The 20,991-nt window shown below is 52.2% G+C and overlaps 3 protein-coding genes across 5 annotated transcripts in view; 2 read left to right on the top strand and 1 right to left on the bottom strand.

The window, feature by feature from the left end:
• ACLY (ATP citrate lyase) overlaps window positions 1-8,042 on the top strand; it is a 28,929-nt gene extending 20,887 nt beyond the window's left edge. The window contains exons 16-29 of the mRNA XM_086478107.1: window positions 917-1,085; window positions 1,585-1,689; window positions 1,933-2,129; window positions 2,292-2,373; window positions 2,751-2,861; window positions 3,392-3,519; window positions 3,705-3,798; window positions 4,042-4,196; window positions 4,952-5,102; window positions 5,671-5,814; window positions 6,018-6,131; window positions 6,617-6,699; window positions 6,947-7,023; window positions 7,195-8,042. Of these exons, the coding sequence (XP_086334233.1) occupies window positions 917-1,085; window positions 1,585-1,689; window positions 1,933-2,129; window positions 2,292-2,373; window positions 2,751-2,861; window positions 3,392-3,519; window positions 3,705-3,798; window positions 4,042-4,196; window positions 4,952-5,102; window positions 5,671-5,814; window positions 6,018-6,131; window positions 6,617-6,699; window positions 6,947-7,023; window positions 7,195-7,289 (1,705 nt within the window). The 3' untranslated portion in view covers window positions 7,290-8,042. The remainder of the gene's footprint in view (window positions 1-916; window positions 1,086-1,584; window positions 1,690-1,932; window positions 2,130-2,291; window positions 2,374-2,750; window positions 2,862-3,391; window positions 3,520-3,704; window positions 3,799-4,041; window positions 4,197-4,951; window positions 5,103-5,670; window positions 5,815-6,017; window positions 6,132-6,616; window positions 6,700-6,946; window positions 7,024-7,194) is intronic.
• Window positions 8,043-9,075: 1,033 nt separating this feature from the next.
• KLHL11 (kelch like family member 11) lies at window positions 9,076-15,251 on the top strand. 3 transcript variants are annotated; one of them, XR_015184031.1, is made up of 3 exons: window positions 9,076-9,548; window positions 9,637-12,895; window positions 15,016-15,251. XR_015184031.1 is itself a non-coding variant. In XM_086478139.1 (2 exons), the coding sequence occupies exons 1-2, from the start codon at window positions 9,076-9,078 to the stop codon at window positions 11,231-11,233; spliced, it is 2,070 nt and encodes a 689-aa protein (XP_086334265.1). In that variant the 3' UTR covers window positions 11,234-15,251. The 3 variants fall into 3 exon arrangements, 1 of the variants encoding a protein (XP_086334265.1); XR_015184030.1 differs by having other exon boundaries at window positions 9,637-13,166; XM_086478139.1 differs by having other exon boundaries at window positions 9,637-15,251.
• A 240-nt stretch (window positions 15,252-15,491) lies between these two features.
• On the bottom strand, window positions 15,492-19,493 carry KLHL10 (kelch like family member 10). The gene is made up of 5 exons (XM_009961256.2): window positions 19,387-19,493; window positions 18,398-18,887; window positions 17,164-17,778; window positions 16,344-16,493; window positions 15,492-15,830 (listed from the first exon to the last, which is right to left on the bottom strand). Exons 2-5 carry the CDS (start codon window positions 18,812-18,814, stop codon window positions 15,492-15,494), a joined length of 1,521 nt encoding a protein of 506 aa, XP_009959558.2. The 5' UTR covers window positions 18,815-18,887; window positions 19,387-19,493.
• Window positions 19,494-20,991: the final 1,498 nt, after the last annotated feature.

The raw sequence follows: 20,991 nt of genomic DNA, 5'->3' as shown, positions 1-20,991 counted from the left end.
CTCCGTCCTGCAGAGAATTTTGCCTCTTGACAATTAAGTACCTTGTCCTGTTAGTCTGTGGCTCTGATGATAATTACAGCTCTGTAATAAGTTCTCGGCAAGTGCCAACCTCAAGGCGCTAAAACTGAGCGTAGGCTTGGCCCCATCTGTAGATGAGCAGCAGCCCCTTGCAGTGTCGCAGTTGTTTAATGAAGAAAAAGCAACAGGGATTAAAAGTTTAAGGCTACCTGTAGTTACCTGATTCTGCTTGACCTTTTGGAGGCAGCCAGGCTGGCAAACCCTGGAATGTTCGTCACAAACGTGCCAGGATGGGAACACGGCCACTCTCTCTAGACTCAAACGATGAACAGTGCAGGCCTCGGAGAGGCTGAGTCGGAGCATCCACCACGTACAAAAGACACAACCTACAGCGAAACGTTCCCGGGGTGTTCAGTGCGTGTGGGGCAGGGTGGGTGTAGCAGAATTGGGAAGCCGACTGCCCCTCCCATTGCTGTCCTGGCTGTTCTCTGCAGATACTGGTTTCCTGTTCCCCCAGTCTGGTATTTTTTTCCAGTCCAGGAATGCAGCTTTGCATGCATCTCATTCATTACTCTTTCTGTGCCTCATTCTGTCTTCCAGCTTGGAGTAGAATTGAGGCTCTGGTAACTTCACTGTGGGAGAGCTTATTCATCTTGCTGGATGCCTCTGTCCCCATTAGCCCGTCTCCTTCCATATGCTGCTCTGTTCTATACTCTGAAGAACCTTCTGCTGTTAGTATGGTCCCTCCCCATGTGCGCTCACTTGCTAGTGAGTGTCTCGCAGTCAGTCTTGGTGTCTGAGAACTGGGGTTTGTAAACTCCTCTGTCTGCATGCACTGTATCCCTTTGCCTTTCCAGTAGCCTTAAGGGTCAGGGCTTTTCCATCTTCTCCTCCATAGTGGTGACCACAGGCAGAAGTTCTATTGGGGCCACAAAGAAATCCTGATCCCAGTCTACAAGAACATGTCAGATGCCATGAGGAAGCACCCGGAGGTGGACGTTCTCATCAACTTCGCATCTCTGCGCTCTGCTTATGACAGCACTGTCGAAACCATGAATTATCCACAGGTGAGTGAGGGATCTAGAGCAAGCCCAAGAAAAGAAGGAAGATCTCGTCAGCAGGGCACCAGTGCTTCTTAAGCCGTGGAGGCATTAGCAAATTGTCTTGAACTTCCAACTTGGCGGATGAATAGCTCAGTTCTGACTCCTCGTGGAGTCTAAGGAGGGTGCTGGAGTTGCACGGCAGATTCTAACGCTGGACTTGCACTTTGTGTAAGAGGAGCTTGGCCCCTCTTGGTTAGGAGTGATCACTTTGGGTTGATTAAAATATAGTGCTGCTCTGATGTGCAAAGGGGAGAAAAAGAATTCTCTGAACAGCGCATTGAGGCTGCTGCAGAGATCACGGGAGACTGTGGGTCGGTGCCCTTGCTGCGTGAGAGAGCGCACAGCGCGGCCTCCCGGAGGCTCACCGTCGTGCCCCGGAGCAGCTGTTTGCCTTCCCTGTCCTGCAGCTCGCCAGGGCGGTGGCACCGAGGGGGTGCTCATGGTTTTCTTCATCTTGATCCAGATCCGCACCATTGCCATTATTGCCGAGGGCATTCCAGAGGCCCTGACGCGCAAACTGATCAAGACAGCCGACAAGAAAGGAGTCACCATCATTGGGCCTGCGACTGTAAGTACCGAGGACCTTTTTCTCCCCTGTCCATCTGTCTTAATCTTCAGATGGGCTTTCTCTGAAGGATAAAGTATATCCTACAGTCCATTTTGACTTCAGTCGTATGAAGTTTCTCATTTTAAGGTCATATTACGGTCTCCCGTTGTTTGTATAAATACTGAAGAGACTGTCTTACAAAACTGTTCCTAAGCTTCATGTATATTTTAAAGGGCTTTACATCTTTCTTTGATTGTCTTGTAGGTTGGTGGAATCAAACCAGGTTGCTTTAAAATAGGCAACACGGGAGGCATGCTGGATAATATCTTGGCATCGAAGCTGTACCGTCCTGGCAGCGTGGCTTATGTTTCACGGTCTGGAGGGATGTCCAATGAGCTCAACAACATCATTTCCCGAACCACTGATGGGGTCTATGAAGGGGTGGCCATTGGAGGAGACAGGTAGGAGGCTGCATCTTCGACAGAGACACCATTTTTTAAGTCAGCAAACAGAATTGTTAGTAATTTGGAGGAAGAAGGGCAGATTGGCTGTTAATTTTTCTTCTTTCAGAAAAGTTTATGAAGCAAATTCAGCTTCTACCATTTTCCTTGTGTTCTGCCCAGATATCCTGGCTCAACCTTTATGGATCACGTCTTGCGTTATCAGGATACTCCAGGAGTGAAAATGATTGTAGTACTCGGAGAGGTGAGTGAGACCAGTTCACTCCTATCTGAGAAATACCCCCGTGTTTTATTTTGGGAGCGTCTGACCTGGCTGCAAGGATGCTAAATAACAGCTATGGAGAAGTGGCAGCTGTTCTTACTGTTCTTGAATGTCTGAATTTGTGTTTCACGCTTCTTTAAGCAAAAGAAATGGAGCGTATTCCACAGACAAGCATAGCCTCCCCTACTTCAAAAAGAAAAAAAAAATCTAATAAGAAGGCTTTGTTCTGAGACTTCAGCTGTTACTCAATGAAAAAGCAGGGAGAGAAAATAGATGCAGTAATGCTTCCCTGTGCATCTTGGAGCTGATTTCTACAAAGGTGCAGTTTCGAACCGGCTCAGCTGTCTGTCTTTCTGCAGATTGGAGGCACAGAAGAGTACAAGATCTGCAGGGGTATTAAAGAAGGTCGTATCACCAAGCCAGTGGTGTGCTGGTGTATTGGTACTTGTGCCACCATGTTCTCTTCAGAGGTATGTGCAAAAATGGGGGCAAATGCATAAACTGAGGATGTATCTAGGACAGGAAGGAAAAAACCCCAACTTCTCTCACTGTGCCTAAACCTTCCAGAATTGCCAAAAGCAACTTAACCTGCTGACATTAATAAATATAAATGGTAAAAGCGCTTTGTGCTTCTGTAGTCTGCCACTGGAGATTTCCACGGGGGGAGCCCAAAGATCCCAGGGAACGCGGCAGATTCTGAGAGCACCTGCTTCTGGAGTGGGAATGGGGAAGATGGCTGTTAAGCAGCTCTGGAGAGTGGGGGAGTTTAGGGAGGCAGAAGGTCAGTGGACGAGCCCAGCGTGACTCCAGCTCGGAGAATGCCCTGCGTGCTGCCTTGCTGGCTGTAGTGGCAACCCAGAGTTCGGTTAGTCCAAGGAGGCAGATGTGCGGTCACTGGTATTCCTGTGTCTACCTGATGCCTCGTCAGCTCTTTGTTCTGTTTTACTCTCTGCAGGTGAACCTCTGGTATTCCTGACTGCTGCTCTCCTCTTGTTTGTAGGTGCAGTTTGGCCACGCAGGAGCTTGTGCCAACCAAGCTTCTGAAACTGCTGTCGCAAAGAATCAAGCCTTGAAAGAAGCTGGTGTGTTTGTTCCCCGGAGTTTTGATGAGCTGGGGGAGGTCATTCAGTAAGTCACGCTAACAGGGCACCTTCAGCAAGGGACAAAGACTGTTAGGGCACTGATTGCGGCCTAATAAAGGTTGCTGAAGGGAAGCAACTTCTGTTCATTGTGGGTTCTTAAGGTCTAGATTAAGACCACCTCCCTTGGATCTCTGAAAAGGACTTCATTTAACAAATGGATTCTCTCCCCAGGTCTGTCTACCAGGATCTGGTGGCCAAAAGAGTGATTGAACCAGCTGAGGAAGTGCCTCCTCCGACTGTGCCGATGGATTACTCCTGGGCAAGGGTGAGCTGTGCTGTTTTACCTGCTTTTTGGTTCCTCAGAAACCAGGCAGGAGGGTTGCTGTGAGGTGTTGCCTTGGGGTTTTATCTCCTGCTCTGTAGTGTGATCTGTGAGCTCACTGGCTACGCTGGGTCTAGGTGCTCTGGGGGCAAGCTTAGGGCACTGTTGTCTGACCACTCTGCCTCCTGCTGCCTCTTGCTTCTAACGTGGAATGTTTAAAATCCCGTCATTGTGCTGCGATTTCAGGAGCTGGGTCTGATCCGCAAACCTGCTTCCTTTATGACGAGCATCTGTGATGAGAGAGGTCAGGAACTGATTTATGCTGGGATGCCAATCACTGAGGTCTTCAAAGAAGAGATGGGAATTGGAGGGGTTCTGGGCCTGCTCTGGTTTCAAAGGAGGTGAGGCAGCTTTTAGTGAAAGCTCCCAAATTCTTTGGCTTGAAGTTTTGCTTGTTAATTAGTGGACTTTTAAGCACAGAAGTAACTCCAGGATTCCTTTGTGAATGTGGATTCATTGGAAATGCCATCTGGATATCCCCTCTGAGACCACATCAGCATTTCAAGGCTTCATACCGTATGTGTGAGCCTTGGGATGAAATTTTCCACAAGTTTTGTGGTGCACTGAGGAAATCTGTCCATTCTAGGCCTGTTTCATGCACTGACTCCTTGCTTGTTATAATTGTCACCTCGACTCCGGAGAGATGGGGGAGTTTGCAGATGTCTGCTAGCCAGCCTGCAGGGAACCTTCGGAATGGCAGAAGCTTGCTGCCTCCCTCTGATCATGCTTTCATGGAGGCACTCTTGGCACGGGCTGGAGTCCCTGGCTCAGCAGGAGGGGATGAACAGAACTGCAGCACAGCCTCGTGGCTCCCCTCAAGGGCACCCAGAGCTCACTGAGCAGTCACTGGGTGCGCAAACCCTGCTTACCAAACTGGCCCTTGGCTCTGAGCTAAACACGGAAACAGAGCAAAAATCCCATCTCTGAGCGTGCTGTTAGGATGCACCGATGGTTCCGTGACCCTACAGCTCCCTTTCTCTGTCCTGCTGCTTTCAAGCACACACCTAAAACAAAAGTCACTGTCCGGTGGGACACCAAGTGTCCCTGTTGCTCAGTTTTCTTCACAATGAATGGCTTCGGTCTCTTTCCTGCCCAGACTCCCGAAGTACGCCTGCCAGTTCATCGAGATGTGTCTGATGGTGACGGCAGATCATGGGCCTGCTGTATCTGGAGCCCACAACACCATTGTCTGTGCGAGAGCTGGGAAAGACCTTGTCTCGAGTCTCACTTCAGGCCTTCTTACTATCGTAAGTACCCAGTATCCTGCTCTCTCTAGGTTTTATTACCTCGTTGCTCTCTCTGGGTTTTATTACTGTTTAAGATTCACATTGGCTGCGGAGCCACGGACGGGTTGTGTCTGTTCATTCACCCTTTGAATTTCTGTGGAATTCAACTCTAATTGCTTGATGCTTTAGGTTTAAAACCTAGTCCATTTTTCTAGTAAGCAAGACTATTTGGATGTCTCTTGTTTGAGTCTAGAAATATTTTGTAGAGGCCAAACTGCTGTCAGCATTGTCCCTACGTGGCTGCCTAGTCCCTTCGTGGCTGCCTAGTCTCTTCCAAGACGGACAAGTGAAAATGTGAATAAACCAGACTTTAGCTTGCATTTCCCCCCCTGCTGTCTGTAGTGGAGATGTGCTGGCTATTTATCGGCACTTGAGTTATAAAGAGATGTTTTATCTCCGGTGCGTGCTTAACTTAATTTCATGAATGCCACAGCGACAGGCAGGGAGGATGGGGAAGATAATCCTGCGCTTGGTTTGTACCTTAACTGTGGAGTGCTTTGCTAGAATTGCCTTTGTGTATTGCACCCAGGGTGACCGGTTTGGTGGAGCACTGGATGCTGCAGCTAAAATGTTCAGCAAAGCCTTCGACAGTGGGATTATCCCTATGGAGTTTGTGAATAAGATGAAAAAAGAAGGGAAGCTGATCATGGGCATCGGACACAGAGTCAAATCGGTAAGAAAACGGCATTAGTGCAAATTGGAGGGTGCTTTTTATATGGAAGGGTGGGGGGGAGAGAAAAAATGAAGGAAAGAAAATTGGCAACTTTCAGAGGCTCCTATTGACCAAATTCTCCTAAACCTACAAATAGTGAAGCTTATGGCAAGTACCTGTGTGAGGGGCAGCATCAGTGACTGTAACGCGTTCCTAACTTGCAGATAAACAACCCAGACATGAGAGTGCAGATTCTCAAAGACTACGTGAAGCAGCATTTCCCTGCCACCCCACTGCTGGACTATGCACTTGAAGTAGAAAAAATTACAACTTCCAAGGTGAAACGGGCTCCTGCTTGGCTCCTCTTGAGCCCTTTCTTACTGGAGGGAAAGCGACCGGAGCTAATCCTGTGTGTTAATCGCTTCATAAATTGTTGCTGGGGTTTGTTTTTCTGTGGTAGCCTCGAGGCCGAGCACAAGTACGGATTGGAAAGGCTGAAGCCATTTGGTGGACACTGGGAAAAGGCTGAACAAGCCAGAACCCGTTCTCCGTGGTGTCGGGCAGAGCTGGCACACGTGATGGGCTGTGGCAGATCAGCTCTGTGGTTCGAACCACGTGCAGGCCCCTTGTCTGGGGCTCTTTGTCCACCACTGGCATTAAGCGTGGCTCTTGCTCAAGGTGCTGGACAGCCTGCTCTGTCGCTGCGCCTGCGTGCCCACAATTAGGGGCAACCCTCGGATGACTCTTGGGGAGGGAAGTTGCCAGATGAACGTCATTTGCCCCCGTTAACATCTCTATTGGGGTGTGTTTTCATTTTCTGCAGAAACCAAACCTCATCCTGAATGTAGATGGCTTTATTGGAGTTGCCTTTGTTGATGTTCTCAGGAATTGTGGCTCCTTCACACGGTGAGTACGCAGTGGGCTGTTCCTCTCCGATCATGGCCCTATAAAAATGACGGGAGCCATACCGCCAGCTCACCTGGGGCCAGGATTTCAGAGGGACCTTGTGAAGGAAATGTAGCCTGGTCTTGTGGGAAGAAAGCTCTCACGTGAATCTGGTGTTCTGCTGGCACTAGAGCAGACTCAGCCTTTCTAAGACTGATTCCTTAAACAGATCCCTCGGAGGAACTATTTAATTTCTGTTCTCTTGCAGGGAAGAAGCAGATGAATATATTGATATAGGAGCTCTTAACGGCATCTTCGTTCTAGGCAGGAGTATGGGATTCATTGGTAAGTTCCCCCGTTCCTCCCTGCCGCCCTGAGCAGGGGACAGATGGGAACCGCTGGGGCCCTCGGCCTCAAGTGCTGGTTGTGGGAATCCACAAATAACAGTGGCTTCAAGACAAAGTAAGATAGAGAGGAGGAACAGACATTTTGGAACGTAACCTGCTTTTGTTTTAGGACACTACCTGGATCAGAAGAGATTGAAGCAAGGTCTGTACCGTCACCCGTGGGATGACATATCCTATGTTTTACCGGAGCACATGACCATGTGAGAACCCGTAGCGTTGCCTCAGAACGTCACTTCACGAAGACAGAAGCCTGCACCGAGGACAGCCTCGAATGGGACTTTCATGCATAAAGGCCATAGACCTTGAGCTGCCTGGTCAAATCGTGCAAAGCAGCCGTTTTACAAGAATAGAAACTTACTCTATAATAAAAACCAAAACTTGTGATATTCCATATGTTACCTGCTGTATTTAATACTGTCTCTCACCCTTTTATTATTTTTTCTAGTCTTGTTTTGTTTTGTTTCCAGAAAGATTTTAAGGGTTTGGGGGGGGAGTTTTGCCTATAGGTGCAGTCTTGCTGAACTTGCCGAAGACCCATTAGTCTGGTAACAAGCTGTAACTTTTCCTGATAGAGGGGAGAGTGCCCATCATTCCTGTAAGCCATGACTTGGGATTTTTTTTGTTGTTGTTTTTCATTTTGTTTACTGTGTTCTCATCTTCAGTCTGATTGTATCCTGAATAGTGGGACCACTGCTGATGTATAACCAACGTTACTCAAACTCTGGTGTGGTAATTTAAAGTGTAAAGTTGTAACATACTGCTGTTCAAACTGTGAAACTACATGTGTTCCAGTGTCTGTATTTATGCAAACAATTGCTCATTTACTGTTGGATTGCTGGTATATGGAATGTCACTCATCTTATCTGCAGATGCAAAAATAATCTCGGTAATAACTTCAGCGTCCTACTTGTCTGTGTATTGTAACCAAACTCAAATAAATGATACACTACTACTTTATTCTTTCCCATGTCTGGCTTCTGAAAGTTGGTCCTAAACAGTGCCTAAGGGGGGAACCGGGTGTTTTAACAAAACTCCAAACCTCAAAGCAATTCTTCCTCTGAGGGTGTGTGTCCCAGTTGATTTAAAAGAAGGGGTGGGGGGACCCAAAAGCAAAAACCACCCCATGCTTATCCTATCATGTTTCAGTGTAGGTCAAAAAGATGGAGTTTAGTGGAGTACGGGAGAAACAGGAGAAAAGTTCTGTGATTGATGTGGCATTAGGTAAGAGCTAGGGACCTGCATTGTGTTGTATAGTACACGTGGAATGATCAACTCCAGCTCTCTCCCTTCTAGTGACCAAAAAACCGTGTCCCTGGGTGTGAGGGAATTCCGGGGGTGAGGGAATTCCTGCGGGGAGCAACGTCAAGGAGAAAACCCGCGGGGCAGGACAGCTGGCAGCTCTGAAGAGAGCGGTGGGCCTGTGGGTGGCCTGGGGTCCCTGTGCAGGCCGGCACAGAGCCTGGTCCCTCGCAGCTGCCACCCGCCTTCGGGCCGAGCCGCTGCGGCCGCCGCGGGGGCACACCGGGGACCTCGCCCCCCCCCCCCCCCGCTGTCACCCGCAGCACCGGGGCCGCCCCGAAGGGGAGAAGCATCGGGGCAGGTCAGGCTTCAACCCCCGCGGGGGACAGGCCCGGCACCCCCCTCCTGACGGGTTTTCGGCCCCCGCCGGGCGGCAGCGCCGAGTGGAGCGCGTCCCGCCGGTCGCCTGGGGCGGGGCTCCCGGTGCCGCTGGGCCCAAACGCCCCCGCCGCTCGCTGGGGACGCTCCCCTCGGACACAGCCCCTGCCGCCAGGTGCCGGTGGCCCGGGCTGAGGGGACGGGGCGGCCCGGGCGCTGCGCTGCTGCCGACGCCCCCCGCCCCCGCCGCAGCGCCCCGGCCGCCATTTTACGGGCGGCGGCGGCGGCACCGCCTCCCCGCCAGGGGGCAGCGCCGCGCACGTCGCGCGCGCCGCCGGCGCCCCGCGCGCCTGCGCCGTGGCTGCGGACCGCCATGTCGGACAAGATGGCGGCGGCCGCGGCCTCCCCTCAGCCGCAGCCAGGCCCCGGCCCGCCGGCGGCGGAGGCTGAGGGCGGGGGCCCGCGCGGCGGCGGGGCGGATGGGGAGGCCGAAGCGGAGGAGTTCGGGTGCCCGGCGCACTGCTCCGACCTGGCCTGGAGGCAGAACGAGCAGCGCCGCCACGGCCTCTACTGCGACATCACTCTGGCCTTCGGCGGCGGGCGGCCCGGGGCGGCCCGCGAATACCGGGCGCACCGCTCCGTCCTGGCCGCCGCCACCGAGTACTTCACTCCGCTGCTCTCGGGGGGCTTCGCGGAGTCGCGCTCGGGCCGCGTGGAGCTGCAGAAGTGGAGCTCGGAGGGCGGCCCCGACCCCGACACGGTGGAGGCCGTCGTCGGCTTCATGTACACCGGCACCATCCGCGTCAGCCCCGGCAACGTCCACGAGGTGCTGGAGATGGCCGACAGGTGAGCGGGGGCCGGGGGGGGGGGACTGGCCGCCACCGGGCCGGCAGGCGCCGGGCCGCAGCGTCACCCCTGTTCGTTTGTCCTGCAGGTTTCTACTGACCCGGTTAAAAGAGTTCTGTGGAGAGTTTCTGAAGAAGAAACTCAACCTCTCCAACTGCGTGGCGGTTCACAGCTTAGCCCACATGTATTCCTTGAATCAGCTGGCCCTCAAAGCTCAGGACATGATCAGGAGAAACTTCCACAAAGTTATCCAAGATGAGGAGTTCTACACGTTGCCCTTTCATCTCATCAGAGACTGGCTCTCAGACTCGGAGATCACAGTGGATTCTGAAGAAATCCTCTTTGAGACTGTTTTGAGGTGGGTTCAGAAAAATCCCGAGGAAAGAGAGAGGTACTTTGAAGATCTCTTTAAGCTGCTTAGATTGTCCCAGATGAAACCCACGTATCTTACTCGCCACGTCAAATCTGAAAGGCTGGTATCAAGCAACGAAGCCTGCGTTAAATTAGTGTCAGAAGCTGTGGAGAGTCACGCCTTGCGGTCCGAGAACCTGCAGTCTGGTAATCTACAACATTCCGCGTGTCCCGTGGCATTGCTGCCGCGTTTTGGACAAAACATGGACGTCATTATGGTGATTGGTGGTGTGTCGGAGGGAGGAGATTACTTGAGTGAGTGCGTAGGGTATTTCATCGATGAGGATAGGTGGGTAAACTTACCGCACATCCATAACCATCTCGATGGGCATGCTGTTGCTGTGACAGAGTCTTATGTTTATGTGGCTGGCTCCATGGAACCAGGCTTTGCCAAGACTGTAGAAAGGTACAATCCAAACAGAAATATCTGGGAGCAAGTCTCAAACCTAATAACCAGAAAGCATTCTTTTGGCCTTACTGAAGTTAAAGGAAACTTGTACAGTATTGGTGGACATGGCAATTTCAGTCCTGGCTTTAAAGACGTGGCCATTTATAATCCCGAGCAAGACAAATGGCTTAACCTGGAGTCAGCACCAAAGATTCTTCGTGATGTCAAAGCCGTTTCTGTAGAAGACCGGTTCGTTTACGTTGCTGCTCGTACCCCAGTTGACAGTGATAGCGAAGATGGATTGAGGGCGGTTATTATCAGATTCGATGTTGAAACAAGGCAGTGGCAGGATGTGGAGTCTCTGCCGCTCATTGATAACTATTGCTCTTTTCAGATGTCTGTGGCTAACACAAACTTCTACCATACGGCATCGTGCTGCCCCAAGAGTTACCCTATAGATAATGAGGAAGCCAAGATTAAGATCTCTGGCAGGGCCTCAGATGAAATACTTGAGAGCTTACCCCCAGAGGTCCTTAGCATTGAAGGAGCAGCTATTTGTTATTATAAAGATGATGTTTTTATCATTGGGGGGTGGAAAAACAGCGATGACATTGACAAGCAGTACAGGAAAGAGGCCTATCGTTACTGTGCTGAGAGAAAGCGCTGGATGCTTTTGCCGCCTATGCCTCAGCCTCGCTGCAGAGCAACAGCCTGCCACGTGAGAATCCCCTTCAGGTGCTTGCAGGGAACACAAAGATACCCTATGCCACAAAATTTGATGTGGCAGAAAGATAGAATAAGGCAGATGCAGGAAAGGCAGATGCAGGAGATACACCGACACTCCCTGAGCTTACGGAGAATGCCGCGCTCGCAGATCGAGTGCTAGTTTCTGGAGTATCACTCCTGATGAGTCTAGGGAATACTGTGCTGAACCGTTCTGTTACGCTGGATATGTCTTTATGAGACCTGAGGGTGTTGATTGGATTTGATGCATAAAACCAGCGTCTTGTCTTTACTGAAAATGAAGAAGCTCAGAAGTTGAGGGTGGGTGGGAATTGAGAAACGATGAATCCAACAGTATTACTTAATGGTGCCCAGGGAAAAACTAGCCTGTAGCGGGCTGTGAAATATCTCTGGGAACATTAAGTCTGTTACTTCTCTCTTCAGATCTTTGTTTTCAAGGGTTTCTTTAGAGTTAGGCTCTAACAGTTGTATTTTGAAAATCAAAGATCTCTGTCTTAATAATTTAGTGGTTACATTCGTGTGTGCTTGAAAGCACCTGTTTTATTTGCACTTACATATTGACATTCCTTTGATTCTCTCCTCCTCAGTGACTAAACTTCACATATAATTGGTGTTAGCGTACTTAGCTCTCCCAAGGTGGAGGCAAGTGCAATAGTTATACATGAAAACAGAAGCACAATCTTTCTTTATGAAATTACTTCAGGATGTTTCTATACGTATTAAGTATTTTATATCTGTATGTTGTAGAGAGGCTGCAGAGTTTGTTTATAAGTGGATGACTGATAGAACACGAGACACTTGCTAAAACAGCGAACTTGAGGCAGTAGGTTCTTTCAGGTGTATCTGAAGATGCTTTGAGCTTGTCTTTGACGGCTTCATTAGAAACTTGGGTCAACAATCAGCCGATAAAAGGAGCGAAAACCAGCGAAGTAGCCCCCCACCAGCGCTGACAATTCGCTTCTATCAGTGCGGATTTGTGCGATTGAGACTATTTCACAGTGCTAGATTGAAACCTGAGCTCTTGCAGATCCTCTGCACGCATCTTAATTCCAGCGAAAGCGCGACTAGAAGAACCCCCATGAGCCTGTTTCCAGCCTGTCGTTGACAATCAGAGCCCTTTGCCTTCGGTGCGCTGTCCTCAGAAACGGCGGTGCCGCGCTCCTTGACCAACCGGCCCTTGGTGTTCCTTTGCAAGGGAGATCGTGGAGGTTTCCTGGTCTCTAAATATTTGAGTTTCCCCCCGTACTGTGGCGGTAAGATTTAAACTGATTTAAATCCCTTTTGGCGTTTTGAGGTGGTTTTAGTAAAGCAGCGCCCTGGCTGGCTCTGGTTTGCCTCGAGTACTCCCGAGGAACAGCGCAGGCGTTTCCTTCCGACTGTCACTGCCTCTCAGTTAACTGGCCGCTCACACTCCTCCTCCTCCCTGATCCAAAGAGCTCCAGGATGGTTTAGGTTCCTAGCAGATTCGGTGCATCCTTCCTACCTCCTTTCTTCCCCATCCTTCCCTTCATTTGAATGTTCCAGGTTATCACACGCAACCTAACTCAGGACCTGAGGGAAGGGAAAGGGAGGAGTAACCAGGGTGTTCCCAAATTTGTGTAGACAAACCTTGGAGAATCTGTTTACTGACCTTGGTTCGTGTGCTGATTTGCTGGTGGTTTTGATGTGGGCAACTTCTTTGCAAAAGAACTTCTAAACAGTTTGGTTTTTTGTTTTCTTTTGTTTTTTAATTGTTTAGCTTTCTGAGCTGATACTTCTCATTTTCCAATTCAGCAGGCAGCCTAGATCATATCTGAAACGCTGGGTAAGTCTTCTCACCACGTGGTGTGTAAAGGTTTCTCTGACGTGTACGTCCCTTAATGCTCCACTTTGCAGTTCACTTGCCGCTTTTGATATCAATAACTTGTCTTTTTGTAACCTAGCCTTGTTTAAAAAACGCCAACCAGCCTTGACAGTCTCAACAGTTGAGTCTCAATATACTGATGTGTGGTAACGGTGTTGGATTTGATTTGCCCGTTGGATTGTTACACGAGGGCAGATGGAATTGTACGGTGCTGGCCTGGCGCAAGAGAGGGGTAGGTACGCTTGTTCAGGTTTGAGGGTGATGTTCAGAAGTGACCGTTACCAGACCGGCTCATGCGGGCCTGCGAGCAGGGGTTAATCAGTGGAGTTCGGCCCGTGAGCTCCGGCAGATTTGCCTGGGGTGGTTTAAGAATTACGGCCCCTCCAGCAGGGGTTGTGAAGAGAGCTGTGAAAATGCCTCACGGCTTCAGTACTAAATCCATTGATTTAACCTAAATTTGTGGGAGCTGGTGGCAAGATACTTCACCAGACTTTGCGCAGAGGCAGCTGAGAAGACTTCACGTCCTCCATCCCTCTGCCTTTGCTGTAGGGCTTGAGCAAGCAGTTGAAGGACGGTGGGGTGTCAGGCCACCGCAGCTCTGCCAAAGCCCTCTCGTAGCCCGTCGGCACACGCGGGCAGGCTGTAGGCAGAAGTACCAAGGCTGGTCCTTCAGTTGGCACGTGAACCAAACGGTTTAATGGGTGGCAGCATGCAGCGAAGTTAGATGCAGGAACAAACTTCTTGCAGCCTGCCTTTTTCTAAGTAAAATTGATCCTGCACTTGCCGTGAGACCTTCTGGCTGAGGGACGGCCGCCCAGTTTGCTGAAGACATTCCCCTCAAAGACGGTGTCAGCGCGGCTTCGGTGTCTGACAGCTCAACTTGTGAGCGCCAGCCGTGTGCTGGGCGCGATGCACCGTAGCTGCGTGGGCTCTGTGTGCGTGGGGAGTGATGGGCACTGGGAACAGCACTGGTTTGCTCTAACTTTTGCTATGCCAGTTCTGTGGAATTTTTAAATAGTTGGGGTTTTTTTTTTTTTAGCCTTGACTTTAAGTGGACCAGTTGGGTTGCACATGGTTTTTAACTGACAAGTCTTAACTCTCCGTTGTACCACGTGTGGTGTTGGGAAGAATCACGTTCCTGACTGGCTGTAACGTAGCCCACTAACCTGTGACTCGCGTAACACCCTCCTTGGCCCTTGGCTGCCGTCGCTTGCTGGCTGTTTATAAACTGACCCTGTAAACAAAAGCCTGGGGATTCTTTCAGTGTGTTGTGGCAGGTAGTTAAATGTAACGTCTTGGTGCGTGTCGGTAAGTAACGGCAGGCTGACTTCCGGCCTTCCTAGTGTGAAAACATCAGGTGGAGTCTTTCCTCCTCCTCACGGCGATCGTACCTCCGTACCTGACCCGCGCTGAACACCTGCCACAACGTGCATGTTTCACGTCCCGTCTCTGCTCGAAGCACTGGCGGAGCAGGACGCCTCCTGCCTAGCGCGGGACAGTCGCTGTAGTAATTCCCAGGTGCCGCATGTGTCCGTGCTCTGTAACTGCCCGAATACTCTGTTCCTGCGCTGGGTTTGTATTTTTAGTGAGGCTCTTGCACACAGCGGGGTCCCACTCCAGAAATGAAGAAAACGGGCCAGCTTTCTAGCATGCATTACGAATAGCTGTGCCAAGCTTTCTGCTGCACTAGGTCAATGTCATTTTTCTCCATTACAGTAAATGTTGAAATCAGAACGATTGGCTCAAGTTGGGTGTCACGGCACAGGCTGACTGCTGCTGCCAAACCGAGTCACAAAGAATTGCAGCTTTTTAGGTTCTTTTTAACACAGCCTTGTAATAGTGTGTTGTAATGTGCAATGGGCTTAAAAAGCAAGCTTAAAAGAAGTGGCTTATGGCTTAGGTTTCTTTCAGCTCTGTCCACATTCTGGTAGGATGTAAAACATATCTCTAGTCTGACAGTCCCGAGTGGAAGTCTGATAAAACAGGTGCTCCTGAGGATCTAGTCCTGTTACTAATATGAATGTAAAGTGTGGAACTAACAAGATGTTTGGAGACCATTAATAGCCAGATACTCCTCATAGGTCCATGTCACTGTGGATCACGGCAGCTGTGCTCTCCTGTCGGTATTAATGTAGACTGCAGCAGATTGCTTGGGGAAGCAGCGCACCCGTACTCACTTCCAGTAAGGTAACGTCGTGTGTGTGTGTATAGGCCCTTCGGAACAAACCCACTGTCGTGTTCTTTCCCTTAAATACACTGTACTAAAGTTTACTGTAATAAGTGAATTAATGAAATAAACCCTTTTATTTCTCTAGCATTCTGTTGTACCTTTTTATTTTTTAAGCTGCTGTGGAGGTTGTGGCCAGTTCCTTCCATGACACATTTTGTGTAAGTTTTAAATGCTGACTTGTTTTGGTCTGCATCGGTTGTTTTTATTTTAGAATAAGTGAATACATTTGCGTGCTGCTCGAAGGACTTTATTAGCTGAGAGGAGCTCCTCATACAGGTGGGCTACTTGTTGGAGAAGTGAAGTCTCTTGGAGAAGCGAACGAGACTCTTAAGTGTCCTTTGAAGAGCTCTCTGTGTGGCCGTTCCTTCTGGGAACGTAATCCCGCACGTTAGACAGAGCTGGCACCACACAGCAGCTCAGGGCGCTGCGGTGCATGCCCATGTCACAGACGTCGTACCACTCGTTGGTGTTTCTGTCATAGCACTCAACGTTGAAGGTAGTAGTCAGGCCGTTGTAGCCGCCAGCCACGAACAAGAGGTCCTCCAGCACCGCGATGCCAAAGTTGCTGCGAGGGCTGAACATGGTGGAGATGGCGCGCCACGTGTTGGTCATGGGGTTATAAGCTTCCGCGCTCCGAAGCCGGTTGACTCCATCGCATCCTCCTACCTGTGGATGCCAAAGGTACAGAGTTGGAACGGGCCTTCCCTCGCCTGCCACGTCAGCCGGATCGTTTTGGGTGCGAGGAAGATGGCAACTGGTCCTGCCTCGCCGGCTGAGGGCCGGTGAGCTCAAAACACAACGCTCGCTTGTCGCGGGCGGCTCCCTGCCTCTTTCTGGAGGTTCCCCGGGTCTTTTGTGCAACTGTCAGATTTTACACTTCTACAGCAGCACGTGGATAGGATAAATAGGATCAGGCAAATGTTCTGTGCTGCTGGTGCCGTTAGGAGCAACAGTAAACCCTTTCTTTGCTGCAGCCGCTTAAAAATTGCCCGTACATCTTTCATAACAAAAAGTGCGCAGGTGCTGATGTGCTCGGGAGGCCTCTCGGCCATCCTGGCTCTGGCTTGCTTCCCCAAATCTCACTTAACGAGCAAACGGCTGGCCTGACAATCTGGGAAATGCAGGTGAGGAACAGTGAGCACTGGGGGTGTTGTGGCCGAGGTCCCCCGTCCCCCTTACCGCGTACACTTCGTCCCCATACGCGATGACCCCTACTCCGCCTCTTCTGCTGCTCATCGGGGCGATAAAGGTCCATTGGTTGGTTGTTGCATCGTACACTTCTGCTGTGGTCAAGCGTTCGTTTCCGTTGAACCCGCCACAAACATACACCTGTTTACAGGAGAAGAAAAAAGTGTGAGCAGGGCCGTGATGCTCTTGGTGGGAGAGCACGTTGAAGAGAAAATGAAAGGCGTGGCTGGGGTTTTGTTTTGGTTTTAGCGGGAATGGTCCTGTCCTCCTGGGTTTGAAGCGGTGAAAGTGCAGCGAGTGATCCGGGCCAGCAGGATTTAGACCCGTTCCCCCCTGAGCTGCATGAAGCAGACAGGCATGGTATTGCACTTGCGGCCAGGAGAAGTCCTGTTGGTGGTGAGCAGCTCTGGAAGAGTCTTGGCACTCCTGCCTGCATCTCCGCTGCGCCACTCGGTCGCTGCCTCTTCGAGAGCTTTGTATCTGTAGCTCCAGGATTTAATGAATAAGGTTTACGTGAACTTTCTTCCTCTCTATTTTGAATGGTTCATCATGTTAACAGGAGCGTTTGTTACCTTTCCTGCTCCCACAGCTCCCCTTCTCTCTGTAGACGACGAGCTCGCAGCGGTGGCAGTGTTTGTGAGGTACGTAGCCCAGGAAGAGGCTGAGCTGCGTGACGTCCCTGCCTCGATGTACGCCAGAGGACAGGCACTTGCTGCGTGTAATGCCGCGCTCTGGTGCGCGGCTGGTTCCCTGTCCTACCCACCACACTCCAACCCGAACGGCTTTCAACAGCCTCACGGGCCGCTTTTACCTTTTCGTGCAGCGTGGTCGCGCTAGCGTCGCTCCTCTGCTCGTGCATGGGGGCGATCAGCGTCCACTGGTTCGTCGCTGGCTCGTATCGTTCCGCTGTGCCGAGGCGCAGTTCTCCGTCAAACCCCCCTATGGCGTAGATGTGGTCGTTGAGAACGGCGATGCTGATGAAGCAGCGCCGCGAGTGCATGGGTGCAACCTCCCGCCATGTCTTCCGAAGCGGGTCAAACCGCTTGACGCTGCTGAAATATTCCACGCCGTCAAACCCTCCGATGACGTAGATGAAGCCTTGTAAGTGAGCAGTGCCGTGATAGGCAAAGGGACCTTCTTCCTCGCAGGGGACGTTCACCCACTGGTCTGCGCGGGCGTCGTAGGTCTCAATGGCGTTGGTTGGGTTCTCCCCGCTCCAGCCGCCGATGGCAAACAGGATGGTGTAGGGCAGGCGAGGCCGACTGAGCGGGTTGGTGAAATCGGAGTGAGACGGGCCGTGCCTGTTGAGGCGGTACATTTCTGTCTGCGCGTCCACGAGGAGAGCTTTGCACTCCTCGTTGTCGTGCACGTAATCGTGCGCTTTGATGTTCATTAAGTATTCCGCTTGCGTTAGCGCCAGTCGAACCTGAAAGATGCAAAAAGGAGATGAGAATATTAATACGGATGATTTGCGCCTTGGTGCCCCTCACGGGTAGCTCCAGTGCCGGGTGGCTTTGCTTTTGGGCTGCCGTGTTGTCTGACGCTTGTTAGAGAAGCAGAGAGTTCAATGTGTCGTTTTTAGCTAGTCCAGAAAGGGGTGTGCAAGGGTAAACACTCGATTTCACGTCGGGGAGGCTGCCGCTGCTTCGGCACGGTGCTTGCCGGTGCGCAGGCCGAAGCGACCCTAACGCCTGCTGCCGTGCGCGTGGTACAGCTTGTGAGGCTGATGCTCGTCAGCTTCGTGTAGGAGGAGGTAACGTCATCCCACATGAGCTGTGGCCCTTCCCGGGTATGAGGAATGGTTCAACCAAAGTTCTGAGGAGGAAACGTGCACTTAAAAGGTCTGCCCCAACCCCAGCGCAGGGTCTTCGACCCCTGCCCTGGTGTCATGGTGGCCTAACGCTCTGGAAGCTCACTGCTTTGTGAGCAGGGTTGGGAGGCTGCAGTTTCCTCTGGTCTTGGAAGAAAAGCGAAGTGTCTCTGGCTTGGCTGCCCCATGGCCGGCTCTGCAGAGCCACCCGAGCCCGCGCCGTGACAGCACTGACCTTGCCCATCAGGTCTGCAACGTGCTGCCTCCTGTTCTGCGCGTCGTGGGCAATCCACTGGAGAACAGCCTCGCACACGGTGTCTTCTCGTTTCACGTTGAGCTCGTCCTTCTCAATCATGTCCTTTAGGCTGTTGACAGAGAGCTCTACGAACTCTGCAGACACCTTGGTCACCTCCTCAAAGTGATGGAGAATGAACATGTAGGCTGCTTGTCGCAGGTCGGGGTAGTAGTAAGTATCCGTGAGTGCCCAGGTCCTGATGCAGTTTTCCGAGCACAGCTGGGATTTTAAGAACTCGCAGCAAAGCTCAGTGATGCTCATGACGTTGAACTGGTCGGCGGCGACCAGCAAACTTTGGACGTTGGCAGCTGTGACGGGCACTCTCCTGGTGTACGCGTACTCAATGATGAGCCTCATCGCTTCAGGTGAAGTGCTGGTGATTTTGTACACTCTCTGCTCTACCTCGCTCCACTGGCTGCTAAACAAGGACCTGAAAAAAACCAAAGGAGTGCTGGTGGAAAAACCAGCTTTGCTGCCATAAACCCGGAGCCTGATATCCCCTGCGCCTTCTTCCCCGGGCACCAATTTGGGCACCAGCAGTAGCCACGCTGGGAGGCCACGTAGTTTGTTAAGTCAGGTTTTACTGCCTGGGTGTTTCAAAAAGGAGTCACAGCCTCTGACCGTGGCCAGAGAGCCACCTGGCTTCAACAAGAATAGCAGAGAATAGTGGGGTGTGGGGAGGGAGAACCTCCCGCCCCACGGGAGCTCTGGCCACGCTCCCAGCCCTGCACCGCGTCTGGGGGTTCATCAGACACCGCTTCCAGAGCTGCTGTCAGATGCTGGGTGGTGGATTCATTCTGGTGCCAGGGAGGTGCCAGGACTACAGGGAACTGCGGGATGGGAGCGTCAGTGCCGCGGTGGGCACTGGAGGCAGGCGAAGGCGGTGAAAATACTGGTTGTCCCCGTCCCCTCTTGTTTCAAGCACTGACCTGAAATAGTGGCTGCAGCCACAGAGGATGATCTTGTGAGCCCTGAGCTCCACGCCGTCCACGCTGATGGTGACGTCGCAGAGCTCATCTTCCAGCCGCAGCTGGTTGTAGACGGTGTTAGGATTCGCATTGCCCTCCGTCCGTGCAGGGGAGCAGCCGGCCGGCACCAAGCTGTCGCCCATACTGAAGCCAGAGGCGGTGGAGGGTCCTTCTCCCTGAGGCGCTTACAGGGCTTTGACCTTGCCCCTGCAACGTCTGTCTGATATTATGACGTCACCCCTTTAGAACATCGCAGATCCAGGGGCGACCCGCACCGGCTGCGAGCCCCTCCGCAGGCAACGGGCTCCTGGTCCTCCTGGCCCCCTCGCTCCAGGGCCGCCCTCAGCCTTCGCTTCACCGCAGCCCAGATGACGCCGGGCCCTGTACCTGCCCCCTGTTGGTGGTGGCTCTGAGTCTCAGCCCTGGGACTCCCCTGCAGCGTTTCGATATGCTTTAGCCAGGGGATAAAGCTCCCCAAACGGAGGCACCGACTGCCCTTGTACCAGCTCGCAGAGGAGGAAGCTGAGGCGCGGGCGAGCTGATGTCAGTGATGAAGCCACGAATACTCTGCCGCTGCCGCCCCTGCTGCTGATTTGGAGGGGTGGAAGGTGCCGCTCGGGGCTGAGGAGAGCTGAGGGTACAGGGAGCCCCGTCCTGACTCCTCACTGGCTTCACTCGTAGCCAACTGCTTTTCCTCTGTGCCTTGTGATGTCTCTAGGTAACAGAGCCACGGAGCACCTCCATGAGGTGGAAAACAGTTTGGACTTTTCCTGTTTTTCATAGACTTGTGCAAAGCGTTTGACACCGTTCCACATGACATCCTGGTCTGTAAATTGGGGAGACGTAGATTTGCTGGACGGACCACTTGGTGGATAAGGAATTGTCTGAATGGTCCCACTCAGAGAGTTGTGCTCAGTGGCTCCATGTCCGAGTGGAGGCCCATGCTGAGTGGCGTTCCTCAGGGGTCAGTACTGGCACAGCGCTGTTTAACATCTTCATCGGCGACATGGGCAGCGGCATCGAGTGCACCCTCGGCAAGTTTGGCGATGCCACCAAGCTGGGCAGTGCTGTCAAGGGAAGGGAGGCCATCCAGAGGGACCTGGGCAGGCTGGAGAGGTGGGCCCGTGCGAACCTCCTGAGGTCCAACGAGGCCAAGGGCGAGGTCCTGCCCCTGGGTCGGGGCAATCCCACGCACAGACACAGGCTGGGGGATGAGCGGGTCGAGAGCCGCCCTGCGGAGAAGGACTTGGGGGTGCTGGGGGATGGAAAGCTGGGCATGAGCCAGCAGCGTGCGCTCAGAGCCAGAGAGCAAATCGCCTCCTGGGCTGCACCCAGAGCAGCGGGGCAGCAGGGCGAGGGAGGGGATTCTGCCCCTCTGCCCTTGTGAGACCCCCCCTGCAGGGCTGCCTCCAGCTCAGGGGCCCCCAGCACAAGAAAGACACGGACCTGCTTAAGTGGGTCTAGAGGAGGCCACGAAGATGCTCGGGAGCTGGAGCAGCTGTGAGGGCAGGCTGGGAGGGTTGGGGTGGTTCAGCCTGGAGCAGAGAAAGCTCCGGGGAGACCTTA

The sequence above is a fragment of the Leptosomus discolor genome, chromosome 25 (assembly GCF_034619465.1).
Source record: "Leptosomus discolor isolate bLepDis1 chromosome 25, bLepDis1.hap2, whole genome shotgun sequence".
In the NCBI taxonomy this organism is placed as follows: domain Eukaryota; kingdom Metazoa; phylum Chordata; class Aves; order Leptosomiformes; family Leptosomidae; genus Leptosomus; species Leptosomus discolor.
The sequence above is the reverse complement of the archived record's forward strand: the minus strand, read 5'-3'. Positions and strand labels throughout refer to the sequence as shown.

Excerpts from the sequence above, each read along its gene's own strand:
- KLHL11 (XM_086478139.1), top strand. The coding sequence starts at position 9,076 with ATGTCGGACAAGATGGCGGCGGCCGCGGCCTCCCCTCAGCCGCAGCCA. Across the intron at positions 9,549-9,636 it reads GTGCTGGAGATGGCCGACAG|GTTTCTACTGACCCGGTTAA; the intron begins GTGAGCGGGGGC and ends TTTGTCCTGCAG.
- KLHL10 (XM_009961256.2), bottom strand. The coding sequence starts at position 18,814 with ATGAGGCTCATCATTGAGTACGCGTACACCAGGAGAGTGCCCGTCACA. Across the intron at positions 16,494-17,163 it reads CGACCACGCTGCACGAAAAG|GTGTATGTTTGTGGCGGGTT; the intron begins GTAAAAGCGGCC and ends TCCTGTAAACAG. Across the intron at positions 15,831-16,343 it reads ATGGGGACGAAGTGTACGCG|GTAGGAGGATGCGATGGAGT; the intron begins GTAAGGGGGACG and ends TGGCATCCACAG.